The sequence below is a fragment of the Rhinolophus sinicus genome, chromosome 18 (assembly GCF_057876585.1).
Source record: "Rhinolophus sinicus isolate RSI-liver-muscle chromosome 18, RSI-T2T, whole genome shotgun sequence".
Classification (NCBI taxonomy): Eukaryota; Metazoa; Chordata; class Mammalia; order Chiroptera; family Rhinolophidae; genus Rhinolophus; species Rhinolophus sinicus.
The window spans coordinates 110,595,690-110,606,186 of record NC_142518.1 but is presented as its reverse complement, the minus strand read 5'-3'; the positions used below and the strand labels follow the sequence as shown (position 1 = coordinate 110,606,186).

At 61.8% G+C, this 10,497-nt stretch overlaps 1 protein-coding gene across 4 annotated transcripts; it reads right to left on the bottom strand.

The window, feature by feature from the left end:
* Positions 1-748: 748 nt before the first annotated feature.
* On the bottom strand, positions 749-9,291 carry DUSP9 (dual specificity phosphatase 9). 4 transcript variants are annotated; one of them, XM_074323751.2, is made up of 4 exons: positions 9,001-9,291; positions 3,198-3,611; positions 1,450-1,899; positions 749-1,125 (listed from the first exon to the last, which is right to left on the bottom strand). In XM_074323751.2, the coding sequence occupies exons 2-4, from the start codon at positions 3,574-3,576 to the stop codon at positions 800-802; spliced, it is 1,155 nt and encodes a 384-aa protein (XP_074179852.1). In that variant the 5' UTR covers positions 3,577-3,611; positions 9,001-9,291; the 3' UTR covers positions 749-799. The 4 variants fall into 4 exon arrangements, with proteins under 4 accessions (XP_074179852.1, XP_074179851.1, XP_019610651.1 ...); XM_074323750.2 differs by having other exon boundaries at positions 8,991-9,290; XM_019755092.3 differs by lacking the exon at positions 9,001-9,291 and adding an exon at positions 8,097-8,922.
* Between the last annotated feature and the right edge of the window lie 1,206 nt (positions 9,292-10,497).

Below are 10,497 nucleotides of genomic sequence, written 5' to 3'. Positions count from 1 at the left end.
AAGAGGAAAAAAAGCATCTTTTCAAATGTCAAGTGGATAAACAGTCAGGGCGCCAGATGTGCAGCTGGGAACCCTCTCAACAGCCCCTAGGCCAGCACTCTCCCTAATGGCGCTGTCCAGCAAGGAGACACCCAGTCAGGGGCTGTCCCCATGGATGCTGGGTGGCCACTGCACCTGAGTCCACATCCCCTGGGAAGCTCTCAGCAGAGAAGCAGGGAGGTGACTGAGGGAGGTGACTGCAATGGTGGTAGAGGTGAATCCCTCCCCATAAGCAGTCATTTGGGGACAGGGATGGGACTGGGAACAGGTCCCTGTGGCAAATGAGGTGGCTGGAGCAGGCACACACCCTTCCTGAAGGGGGAAAACAGAGGCTCAGAGCCCAGCTGAGCTGGCAGAGCACGCAGGGCCTGGGTCTGGAAATAGGCAGCCACCTGAAATGGGCCCTTGGAATGGGAACACCCCCCCCCCCAAAGAAGAAAGTAACAGTCGCAGAAGAGGCAGGTTCTGGAGCGTGGTTCCGCCCCAAAGCGGTGCGGGTCAGGCCGGTGATCCCCGGCTGGCCCATAGGCACATTTAATAGGATTCCCGCAGATGTTTCAAGTGGGCAGGACAGGTCTCTCTCTCCCCACGGCCACCCTGGAGGGGCTCCCAGCTCCTGCCTCTTCCCACAGCCCCCGCATGAGGTATTGCGCTTTCCCCCCCAACCCTCCCCCCCCCTTGCTTATCGCTAAGCCCCCTCCCTCCCTCTCCCCCAGCACATGGGTGGTGGGGAGCACCCATTGGGGGGTGGGGCAGGGCCCTATGTGGGGTCCAGCTCGAAGACACCATCGCTGGTGGGGGTGGTGAAGAAGGAGGGCGGGTCAGAGGTGGTGGACTCCTGCCCGCCGCTGCTCCGCTCCCGGGCACGCCTCTCCTCCAGCCGCAGGCTACGCTCGAAGTCCAGCAGCTGCCCCATGAAGTTGAAGTTGGGCGAGATGTTAGACTTCTTCCGCTTGACGAGGTCGTAGGCATCATTGAGTGAGAGGTGGAGCTTCTGCATGAGGTAGGCCACGGTGACGGTAACAGAGCGGCTGACACCCGCCAGGCAGTGGACAAGCACCCCGCAGTTCTGGGACAAGGCCTCATCTAGATGGGGGCAGAGTGGATCAGACACTACAGGGTCTTCACTGACTGTTATCCACCATCAGAAAACAGTTGACTCATATATTTTGCCAAGTTTTCCAGTTGTCTAGGGTGGGAAGCCCTGCCGGACCTGAAGAGTCCCGGCACTTTCACGGCCGGCCTCTGAGAGCTGGCCCTGGCACTGCCCAACCCCAGAAAGGAGATCCTGGCTAAGGGCTCTGAGGAGGGCAGCTAAACCCGGGAGGAGCCATCATGAGGGAGAGGGGGAGGAAATGGGAGAGGCCAGGAGCCAGGTCTGGGAGAAGGAAGGAGACAGGGCGGACTCACCAATGAATGCAATGGCCTCCGGAAAGAACTGGGACAAGTTCTGGCTCCAGTGGTCCGAGATGGGGATCTGCTTGTAGTGAAAATCACCATTCTTCTCAAAGAGGTTAGGGAGGTTGGGGGTCACATTAAGGATGTAGCGGATGCCCAGCTTGGCCAAGCTCTCCACATTGGCCGAATCCCGGGCACTGCCCAGGTAGAGGTTGGGCAGGATCTGGACTGGGAAGGAGGGCAACAGCCCCGATGGGGGGGGTGTGGCACCCTCTGAATCCAGGCCACAGCTCATGGAGTCGCGGTCAGGCTCGGATTCAGCATCGGAGCAGTCAGACCCCAGGCACAGGTTGCCCAGCCCCACCACTGGGCTGGGCACCATGGCGGTGCTTGGTCCACCACGGCTATTGAGGCTGGTCTCACACAGGTGAGGGCACTCGGCCTGGAATCTGCTGAAGCCACCTAGGAGGAAAGAGATGGAGGGTCCCGCTGATCTGGCCTCCTGGGCAGCCAAGTGCCCCTGGCTGGGGATAGGGAACCAACCCTAGATAGCCCCGATGCCTGAGGGGGCTTGTAGATGTTCCCAAAGAGAACTCACAAGCCAGCAACCTGTATGCCATTGGCAGCCCAGCCACCCTCGCCCAGCAGTTGGCTATTCTTCTGGACAGCAAGTGCCCACTGCAGCTGCTGGGGGTGCAAGACACTGAGCCCAGGCAGAGCCACCCCAAGAGGATCTTACACCCCCAGGGCTGAGCCGAGGCAGGCATGAAGGCTCAACAGAGTCTAGATATACTGCTAATCTTGGGGAGGACCAGTGGCCCTCAGTCAAAGAAGAGGGAAGGTTCAGATGTGAATTCTTTGTCTGGGTTTCTCCCTGTCCAGGAGCACCCTGAGGCCAGGGGCCAGGTCACAGCCATCTCTGTGCTTTCTTCAGGGACGAAGTGGGACCCCAAGAGGTGGGGAGCCTGGGAGAGTGCAACATTCCATGGATGGTTCCAAAGTCCCAATAAGCAAACATCTCCTTGGTCTACAGATAACTGTTATTTCCTTGAGCTGGGGTGAGGGCCTGGAAACTCAACACTTTGAATATTTCTGTATCCCTGTGCATTCAGAATGTAGCTAGGGGCCACAGCCCAAGGACCCCTGTGAAGGGGAGGTGGGAACAGCTGGCTTTGTAGATTCACGGGAACACTGTCCCTCACCTGGACCTCTGGAGGGTGCACGTGTGTGTGGCTCAGCAAGGAGCCAAGAGGCCCGCCTCAGCCTGTCTCCCCTCCATCCCCCAGCCCTGCCATGACTATAGGGGTGGTGGTGTGCAGGTCTCTGCTTCCTCAGGCCTCCTTCTGCCTTCACTGCTTCTCTCTCTCCCCTGCCCCCTTCCAGAGCCTTTGTAGAGTGAGATTTTTCCTCCTGGGTCCCCTGTCTCCTTTGCCCATGGCTGAACAGCTGGAGGAGGTGGTGATACCATTTTGGGGAGGCTGGGTGCCCACACGTGGTACTTTATTCTTGAGTCTCCTGTGTGCTGGGTCGGGTCAGCCTGATTATCCCCATTGTCCAGCTCAGAAACTGAGGCTCCCAAGAGTGAAGGACTTGCCCAAGGTCATGCTCACAGGAGGGTATCTCACCTCCACTTTAGACAAAATGAGGCAGGCTTTGCTCACAGTCAAATGAGTTGTGAATCCCCTTGGAAGGTGGGGCTCTGCCTCTTGGGTAGGGGTCCTCCCCAGGCCGGTGCCCACCGCACCACCTCCAGCACCTACCCTGTAGGTAGTAGGCCAGGTAGCCTTCCTCCCGAAGCTTCTGGAGCAGGGTGCCCAGCACCGACTCAGCCTCCCACTCCTGGGCCTCAGCCTCGGCCTCGGCCTCCCCGCGCCGGTGCCGGCCCCCGCCCTGGTCATACAGGAGCACGGGGGCGGGCGGAGGCGGCTGCAGCGGCGGTCCCGGTAGAAGCGCGCGCACCGACAGGCTCCCCCGCCGCAGGCGGCGCAGCAGCAGCGCGGGTAGTGCCACGCTCAGCGCCCCGCCAATGCGCGCCGACTCGTACAGCTCGCGACTGCGGCAGTCCAGGAGCAGCAGCTGCGGCCGCGGGGGCGACAGCTCCCGGCGCAGCCATAGGCACGAGCGGCCCAGACCCTCCATAGGCTCGCGGCTCCTGGCACGTCGGGCCGCTGGTGCTGCAGAGAGAAGGAAGGCGCGCGGCGTGAGCCCACTTTCTCCTCACCCGGCCGCCACCGGGCGCGGGCCCAGGGGTCAAGATGTGAAGCCAACCCTGTGTCCTGAAGGCAGACGCCCAGAGTCCCGCAGGGACACCCTTCCACCACCCGATTCTCGTCTCGCATCCCTCCCAGTGAGGACATGCAGAAGGCGCCCTGTGCGCCCCAAGAAAAACACCCGAGGCAGCCATCCGGGAGGGCCACTACTCCCCGCCCCGGGAAAGGCAGTGTGAGAGGTCCCCCAGAAGAGGAAGGCTGGGAGTCAACGGCCCCTTCGAGAGCCATAGGTCCCTTTCCAGGCTCTACTGAGGCGTCCCAAGGCTACAGACACCTTCCTTCCTTCCTTCACACCCCCTTTCTGCGTCTCTCGCTCAGCCTGCCCGCAATCACGCCACAAGTTTGAGCTTCCGACTTTGGGGGTGTGTGCGTGTGAGAGGGATTCAAGGCCGAGGTCTCCCCACGGCCAGTGGGCCTGGGGAATAGAGGTGGCGCCGAGGTAATGGGCCGTGCCTGGCCCTCTGGGAGCTGATCCGGCTCTGGTGCCCCCCACCCCCGGGGAGGAGAAAACAAAAGGAGAGAGACCTGGGGAGTGATCCGGCGGGCAGCTGCTCGCGGACGTCCCGGCCACGGCCACCGCGGGACACGGGGCGCGATCCCCGGGCAGGGTGTCCGGGGCAGGCCCCTGGGAAGAGGGCGGTGCGGCAAGGAAGGCGCGCACGTGGAAGCCGAGTCCTGAGCTGCTGCGAGCCTGCAGCGATCCAGCTTCCACCTCGGAAGCGGCTGCCTTTGGACGTGGAGTTACCATTTAGAGGGGCGGGGCGGCGGGGGCGGGCTCAGGGGTCCAGCGAGCCAACGGGTGCCAGCGAAAGCAGTCGGGTGGGCCCCCTGCAAGTGGCGCGCTGAGCTGGGGTTTCCACCCAAGCGGGACAGGGCCGGGGCAGAGGCCAAGGGCAGGTCAGGGGCCCAGCAGGGGACCAGCCACAGCTCCCCTGGCCGGCGCCAGTCAGGCCCCTGGAGGCAGGGGGAGGGGTGGGGACAAGAGCCCAGTGCCCCTGCCCCAGAGCCTGCCTCAAACCCTACTCACTGAGTGACCCCAAACCATCATATCCCTGACTGGTCTTCAGTAGCCCCATCTATCTGGGAGGCTCATCATAGCCACCACCGTGGGCCTCTGTGGGATGCCACTGAAATCGCGGAGTGAAGGAGGAAGCAGGACCAGAAAGCCACTGCTGCCTTCTGGCCCAGAACTCTGCCCAAGGCTGGCGGGAGGGCTAGGCAGGCAGAGGGCAGCTTCTGGGGACCCCCACTGGCTTCATTCGCACAGGCCTTGCCAAAGGCACCAGGAGCTCTGAGCTCCCAGCCCTAAACTCAGGGCTCTGCGCTTCTTACAATACCGATCCTGGGACTCCCCTTGGCTTCTCCCTCTGCCTCCTGCCTAGTCAAGAGCAAAGTAGTTTCTACTGAAGTTTCTCTCCCATCTATGCTCTCCCCTCTGCCCCTGCAATGGCCAAGGGCTTGCTTGCATTGCCAGCTCTTGACCAGGCCACGGTCATAGCTTCCCAAGTCCTCTCCAGGCCTATCCACCTCAACCACCCGCTGTCCAGCTCTACACCAGAACATTCGTTTGGCAAAGGCTGCTGGCCTCCATACCTTCCATGGACACAGTATGATCAACGGGCAGGACACACAGGGTCTCTGCTTGCACAGAGCTCCCAGACTAGCAGGACAGGTCCGTAATAAACAGCTGACAGAACAAGATGATACCAGGTGTGGTAGTCCCGAGACAATGAAACGAGGTGGAGGAGGTTTCTGAAAAGTCTGGTCTATGTCCCCTCTCTGCTTAAAACCCATCTAAAGCAAATTGTAGAGCTGAAGGAACATATACAGAAGATAAGATAAAGCACATACAGGTTAATCGAAAAGTTAAGACTCTGATAGATAAATGCGCAAGGAACCAGAAAAGACTGCATGGAGGAGGAAACCCAACCGGTACAAGACGTTTGGGGGAAGGTTCAACCTCAGGCATGGAAGGAAAGCAAATTCAAAAAACAAGATAACAACAACAACAGAAAACAAGGTAACACTTCCCACCTATTACATTAGTAAAAATGTTCTCAAAATTAGAACACCCAGTACTGGCAAAGGGTGCTGTGAAACCGGCCCGCTGCTCCACTGCTGGTTTCTGGAGGATTCTCTATTGGCACTTTTGGAAATTAATTTGGTAATATGCATCCAGAGCTAGGAAGAAATCCACACTCTCTGGCCACTTCTGGGAATCTACCCCAAGGAACTAAGTAAAAGAAAGCAGAGCTATATGCATAGGACAGGCACCAAGACGTGTAACTAAGGAGTGAAGGGCTCAAAGCCACTGGAAGGCCTAAGTTTATTATAGTTAAGCCCAATGTGGCTACCGAGGACTCCTCTCCTGAACCAGAGTAAGATGAGGAGGCAATGCTGCGGAGAGCCAGGCTACCTCAAGGGGTCTCCATTCACCCCAACCCTCCCGCCCTGACCCAGTGGGTCACCAGCCTGGGTTTCATCTCTGGCCATAGCCCACCACGTCCTGGCCTCTGGGATGAGTCCCACCACCAGCATCCAGGGGCCTGAGGCAGCTGGTATGTGCCCCTTTACGCCCAGGCCAGGCCTCCCTCCTCCGCAGCCTGTCTAGACTGCTCCTTCAGGCCCCCTCAAGGTGCCCTCCTCCAGGCAGCCTTTCTCTCCTGGGCCGGCTTGTCCCTCCTCTGCGCTTCAGACCTCAGCTCTCTGAGACTGCAATGTCCAAGAGCTGCAGTTTGGGAGGGTGGGGCCCACTTCCCTGTCCTGCGTACTCTGGGGCAGAGACTCTGTCTTCCAGTGTCTCCTATACCTCCATCCTCACTCCCAGAGGCAGAGGTGGGCAGCCACCTGGCCATGGGCCCCAAGCCTGGGGATTCCCTCCAGGCCTGCTGCAGCTGTGAGTGGGACCCTGGAGTGGCCAGGGGTTGAAGGCACCAAAGTGATCTGTAATGTGCCAGCCTGGGGTACCTGGCTTGGCCAGGTTGTAGGCACTGAGGGTGGCAAGGTCCGTCTGATAGGGAGGTGGAGAGACACATGCGCCCCCACCGTATAATGGGGGCTCAGTATAGTTGGAGAGAGGGCCACCAACCCCAAGGGAGGTAGGTACTCCACAGGGGCCCAGGCATGCTATCTGGAGAGGACTTCCTGGAGGAGGTGATGGGAGCCTGGCTGGGAAGATGAGGATGTGGAGGGAGGCAACTTCTACAATGGTGAAGGGAGAGGAAGCTAGGCTCCAAGAAACCCCCCAGGGTGGGGTTGTGCGGGCCTTGCCTCCCGACGCCTGAAAAGTGGCTCCCCTGCACCTTTCTCCCAACCCTGCTGGCAAGCCCTCCAGCGGGGAAAGCGAGTGTTCTGTGCCCAGCGCCAGCAGCGCCCGCTGCGCTAGCAGCAGTACAAACTGGAACCTGTTGCCACCTCCGCACTGCAGGGCTGAACGCAGCCAAGCCCCCCTCCCCCGACCCTCGCCAGGCCCGCTCCGCACTCGGGCCTCGGCAGAGCCTGCTCCGGGCGCCGGCCCCTCCCCGCACCCGCTCCCCGGGCGGGCTGGGGAGGGGAAGGCGGGCTGCGCGCTGGGGCCTCACCAGGCTCCCTCCGGCGGGCGGAGCCAGGCCGCGCGCTCGCCGCAGGGTGGGCGCTGCGCCCGCAGCCCCAGCCCACGCAGGGCACCCCTGGCCTCCGCTGGGCCAGGCCACTGCCCCGGGGAGGACACGGGGACGTTGCCGCCGTTAGGCCCGGTGCGCGCCGCGTGCGCCCTCTGGTCCCCAGAGCCTTCGGAGAGCGGCGCCCCGCCTCTCCCTCCATCCCCCCCATTCCAAAATGCACGGTTCCCGCCGGGCCGAGTGGCAGGATTTCGGCTGTCGCGGCCAGGTCACATGGTCGGGAGCACAACTCCCAGCGACAGCGTTCCTGCCAAATCCAGTGTCTTTTCCACCAAATCCACTTTCTGCTGGGGATGGCTTTCTGCTTTTCCTGGTCGGTCTCCTCGCGGGACTGGGAGTTCCTCCAAGGCAGGAGCGGGTGTGTGCCCGGCCCCAAGCTGGCCTCAGCTCCCAGTGCAGGGCCTGGCACCAGCCGGGCGCTCACGGAAGAAATGCTCGTTAACAAAGAAGGCGTGAATGAATGAAACCAATTGTTGCACGAGGGAGCCCATGACGGTGCTGCTCCTGCTTTTTCTCTCAGCGGGTCACACACTCCCCCCAGACATGCACAAGCACACGTGCACACACAGCCCTCCTCCCAACACACATGCAGACTGGCGCGCACACACACTGGGTGAACGCCTGTCCTCGTGGCACCGACCTACTATGTGCTGCCGCCTCCATCTCAGTGCCTGCCTCTCTGCCTCCTCCTCACCCCCACTCCCGGTGCCCCGACATCTAAGTACGGTACCTTGTGCCCCAAGTGCCTTCTTTATCTTAGGGAAGAGACCAAGCCAGTCGCTGGGGAGACTCAAGGTCTGTTTAGGGAGGCACCTGGGGCCCCTCAGGATGGCAAGTTGCTGCCCAAGGCGAGCCAGAGGCGCCTGGCAGGGATGTCACCAAATGCTGCAGCCTCTAGAGCCCGCGTGCCAGGTGTTGGGGGTGCTGGTGGGAGGGACTCGGGGATGTTCTGGGGGCTGTTGAAGGCTATTTGCCATGGGGGCGGGGCTGGGTGCTGGAGAGAGAGGATCCAGCAGGTGTGCATACATGTTGGGGTGCCTGAGAGTGCGTGGTGGGGAGTGTCAGCCTCTGTGGTGTGGGGTAGTGTTGGGGCTTCGCTTGGGGGTGGGTGGATTGCAATGTCTCTGGGCTGGGAACGTGGGTGGGGTGTCTGTAATGAGCATATGGGGAGTCGGAGATGGTGGGGGCGCCGAGGGGAGCTATGTTAGTGCTGAAAGTGCATGGATGTATTGGGAGTATGTGTGAACCGGGGTGTGTACTGAGGCGTGGCAGGGTCTGTGATGGGTGCTGGTCTGAGTTGGGGACAGTGGTGGGTTCCGGGCTACTGGGATTTGCATTGCAGGGACCTGGGTCCAGGGTGCACGGTTTGTGTGCGGGAGTGTAAGTGGCAGGGGGTGTGCGTGGTGGACGACACCGGAGGTGCACGGTCGGGATGCAGGGGGTGTGCGGTGGCAGGACCGAGTGTATCTCACAGGGGCGCGTGCGTCGGCCCCGTGGGGTGTGCGTTGGCAAGACTTTGGGGGTGCAGGGTGGAGGAGCGCACGTCGGAGGGCGGCCAGGCCGGGTGGGGGTGGGGGTGGGGTGGGGTGGGGGTGGGTGCTCTGGCGCCGCGTGCTCCGCTCACCTCTGCTCACCTCCGTTCCGCTCGGCTTCCTGCGCCGGCTCCGCGCGTGGCGGCCGGGAAGTTTCCAAAGCCGGGGCGGCGGGAAGCGCCACCGCCACTGCCGCCGACCGCCACCGGAGCCTCGGGCGGCGGCCTCGCCTAGAGCCGAGGGGCTGCCGCCGCCGCCGCCGCAGCGGAGGGAAACTCCAAATCCCGCCTCCGCCGCCGCCTCCTCCCCTCCCGTCGCCGTCTTCTCCGCCCCCTGCCCAGGAGGGGCACCGTCGCCGGCGGCGCGCAGGGAGGGAGCGGGGAGGGGCCGCAGCCTGCCCGGCGTCTCCCTCCACCTCCCCCGCCCCTGCCCGCCTTCCACCCACCTGAAAGCCTTTGCTCGCTCTGCCCGCCCAGGCCCCTGTCTGGATGCCCCCCAACAGCCCTGCTGCGTGGGGGCCCCGAGCTTGGGGAACAGGAATGGGGTGGGGTGCCCTGACCTAGGCCTGGGCCTAGGCTGGGGGAGGGTTGCACCGAAGAGTCTCCACTGGCACCCCTGCTTTCCGCAAGAGAACCGAAGGGGCCCATCGAGGACCGGGCACAGATTGGCCACCAGGGCCACTTCCTGCAGCCGCAGGGGTGAGGGCTTAAGGTCCAGCTGACTACACTGCAAGTGCCCCCAACCCTCAGGCTCCCCTGCACTGTCCTGTCTCATTCTCACGTATCAGATTCTGGCTAATAGTAATATCGCTTGAGCTTCGGTGCCTGGAAGGGGTGGAGCCAGGACTTTGGGGGAGGGGTTGGAAAGGGGTGTTGTCATGAGGCCCAGTGTGCTTTCCTCTGCACGGAAGGCCACAGGCATCCCCATCAAGGAACTCATTTTGCCTTTGCACCAGTCTGGGAGTCAGAGGAGACTATTCCCATGCTATGGCTAAGGACACCGAGGCGGTGGTTTCCTGGTGGTCATGCAATAATGTCGTGGCAGAGCCCGAGTGGGCTCAGAGGGGCTGAGTTCCCCAAGCCTCAGCTGAGTGTGGACAAGAAGGCCCACCGGTTCCCAGATTGCTCACTGCTGTGGGGAGGGGGAGGCAGGGAGGGAGGCAGGGGGGAGCCCACAGGGGCTCCCAGGCCAGTAGTCAGGTGAGCTGGGGCTCAGCCCTGGAATGAGGCATGAGGGATGCTGAGAACCAGCATGAGGCTGTGGGCTGGCTTCTGGCTGGGGGTTCCCTTCTCAGCCCAGGGAGATCAGAATGAGGCAAGGACAGGATGGGATGACATCTTGAAGGAGGCTGGCAGAACTGGGATGCCAGCCACTCCATGGATGAGGGGCAGCCAAGGGAGGCCTGGCCGCCTGGCTCATGTCTGCGGCAGTGCTGAATTCCCCTGAGTCATTACCTCTGGAAGAGAGAGGAGGCAGACAGCTTTGTCTTTGGTGCCTCAGTTTCCTCATCTGTACATTTGGGTAGAAGGGAGGACCTCTTGATTTCCAAGGGCCCTCCTAGCTTCAGGGAGGTTTTAATCCATTATGTGTGAGCTGGGA

Coding starts and splice junctions, on each gene's coding strand:
- DUSP9 (XM_019755091.3), bottom strand. CDS start 4,455: ATGGTAACTCCACGTCCAAAGGCAGCCGCTTCCGAGGTGGAAGCTGGA. Junction 3,612..4,232: donor CCCGCCGGATCACTCCCCAG/GTCTCTCTCCTT, acceptor TTCTCTCTGCAG/CACCAGCGGCCCGACGTGCC. Junction 1,126..1,449: donor GGAGGCCATTGCATTCATTG/GTGAGTCCGCCC, acceptor GCCCCCATCTAG/ATGAGGCCTTGTCCCAGAAC.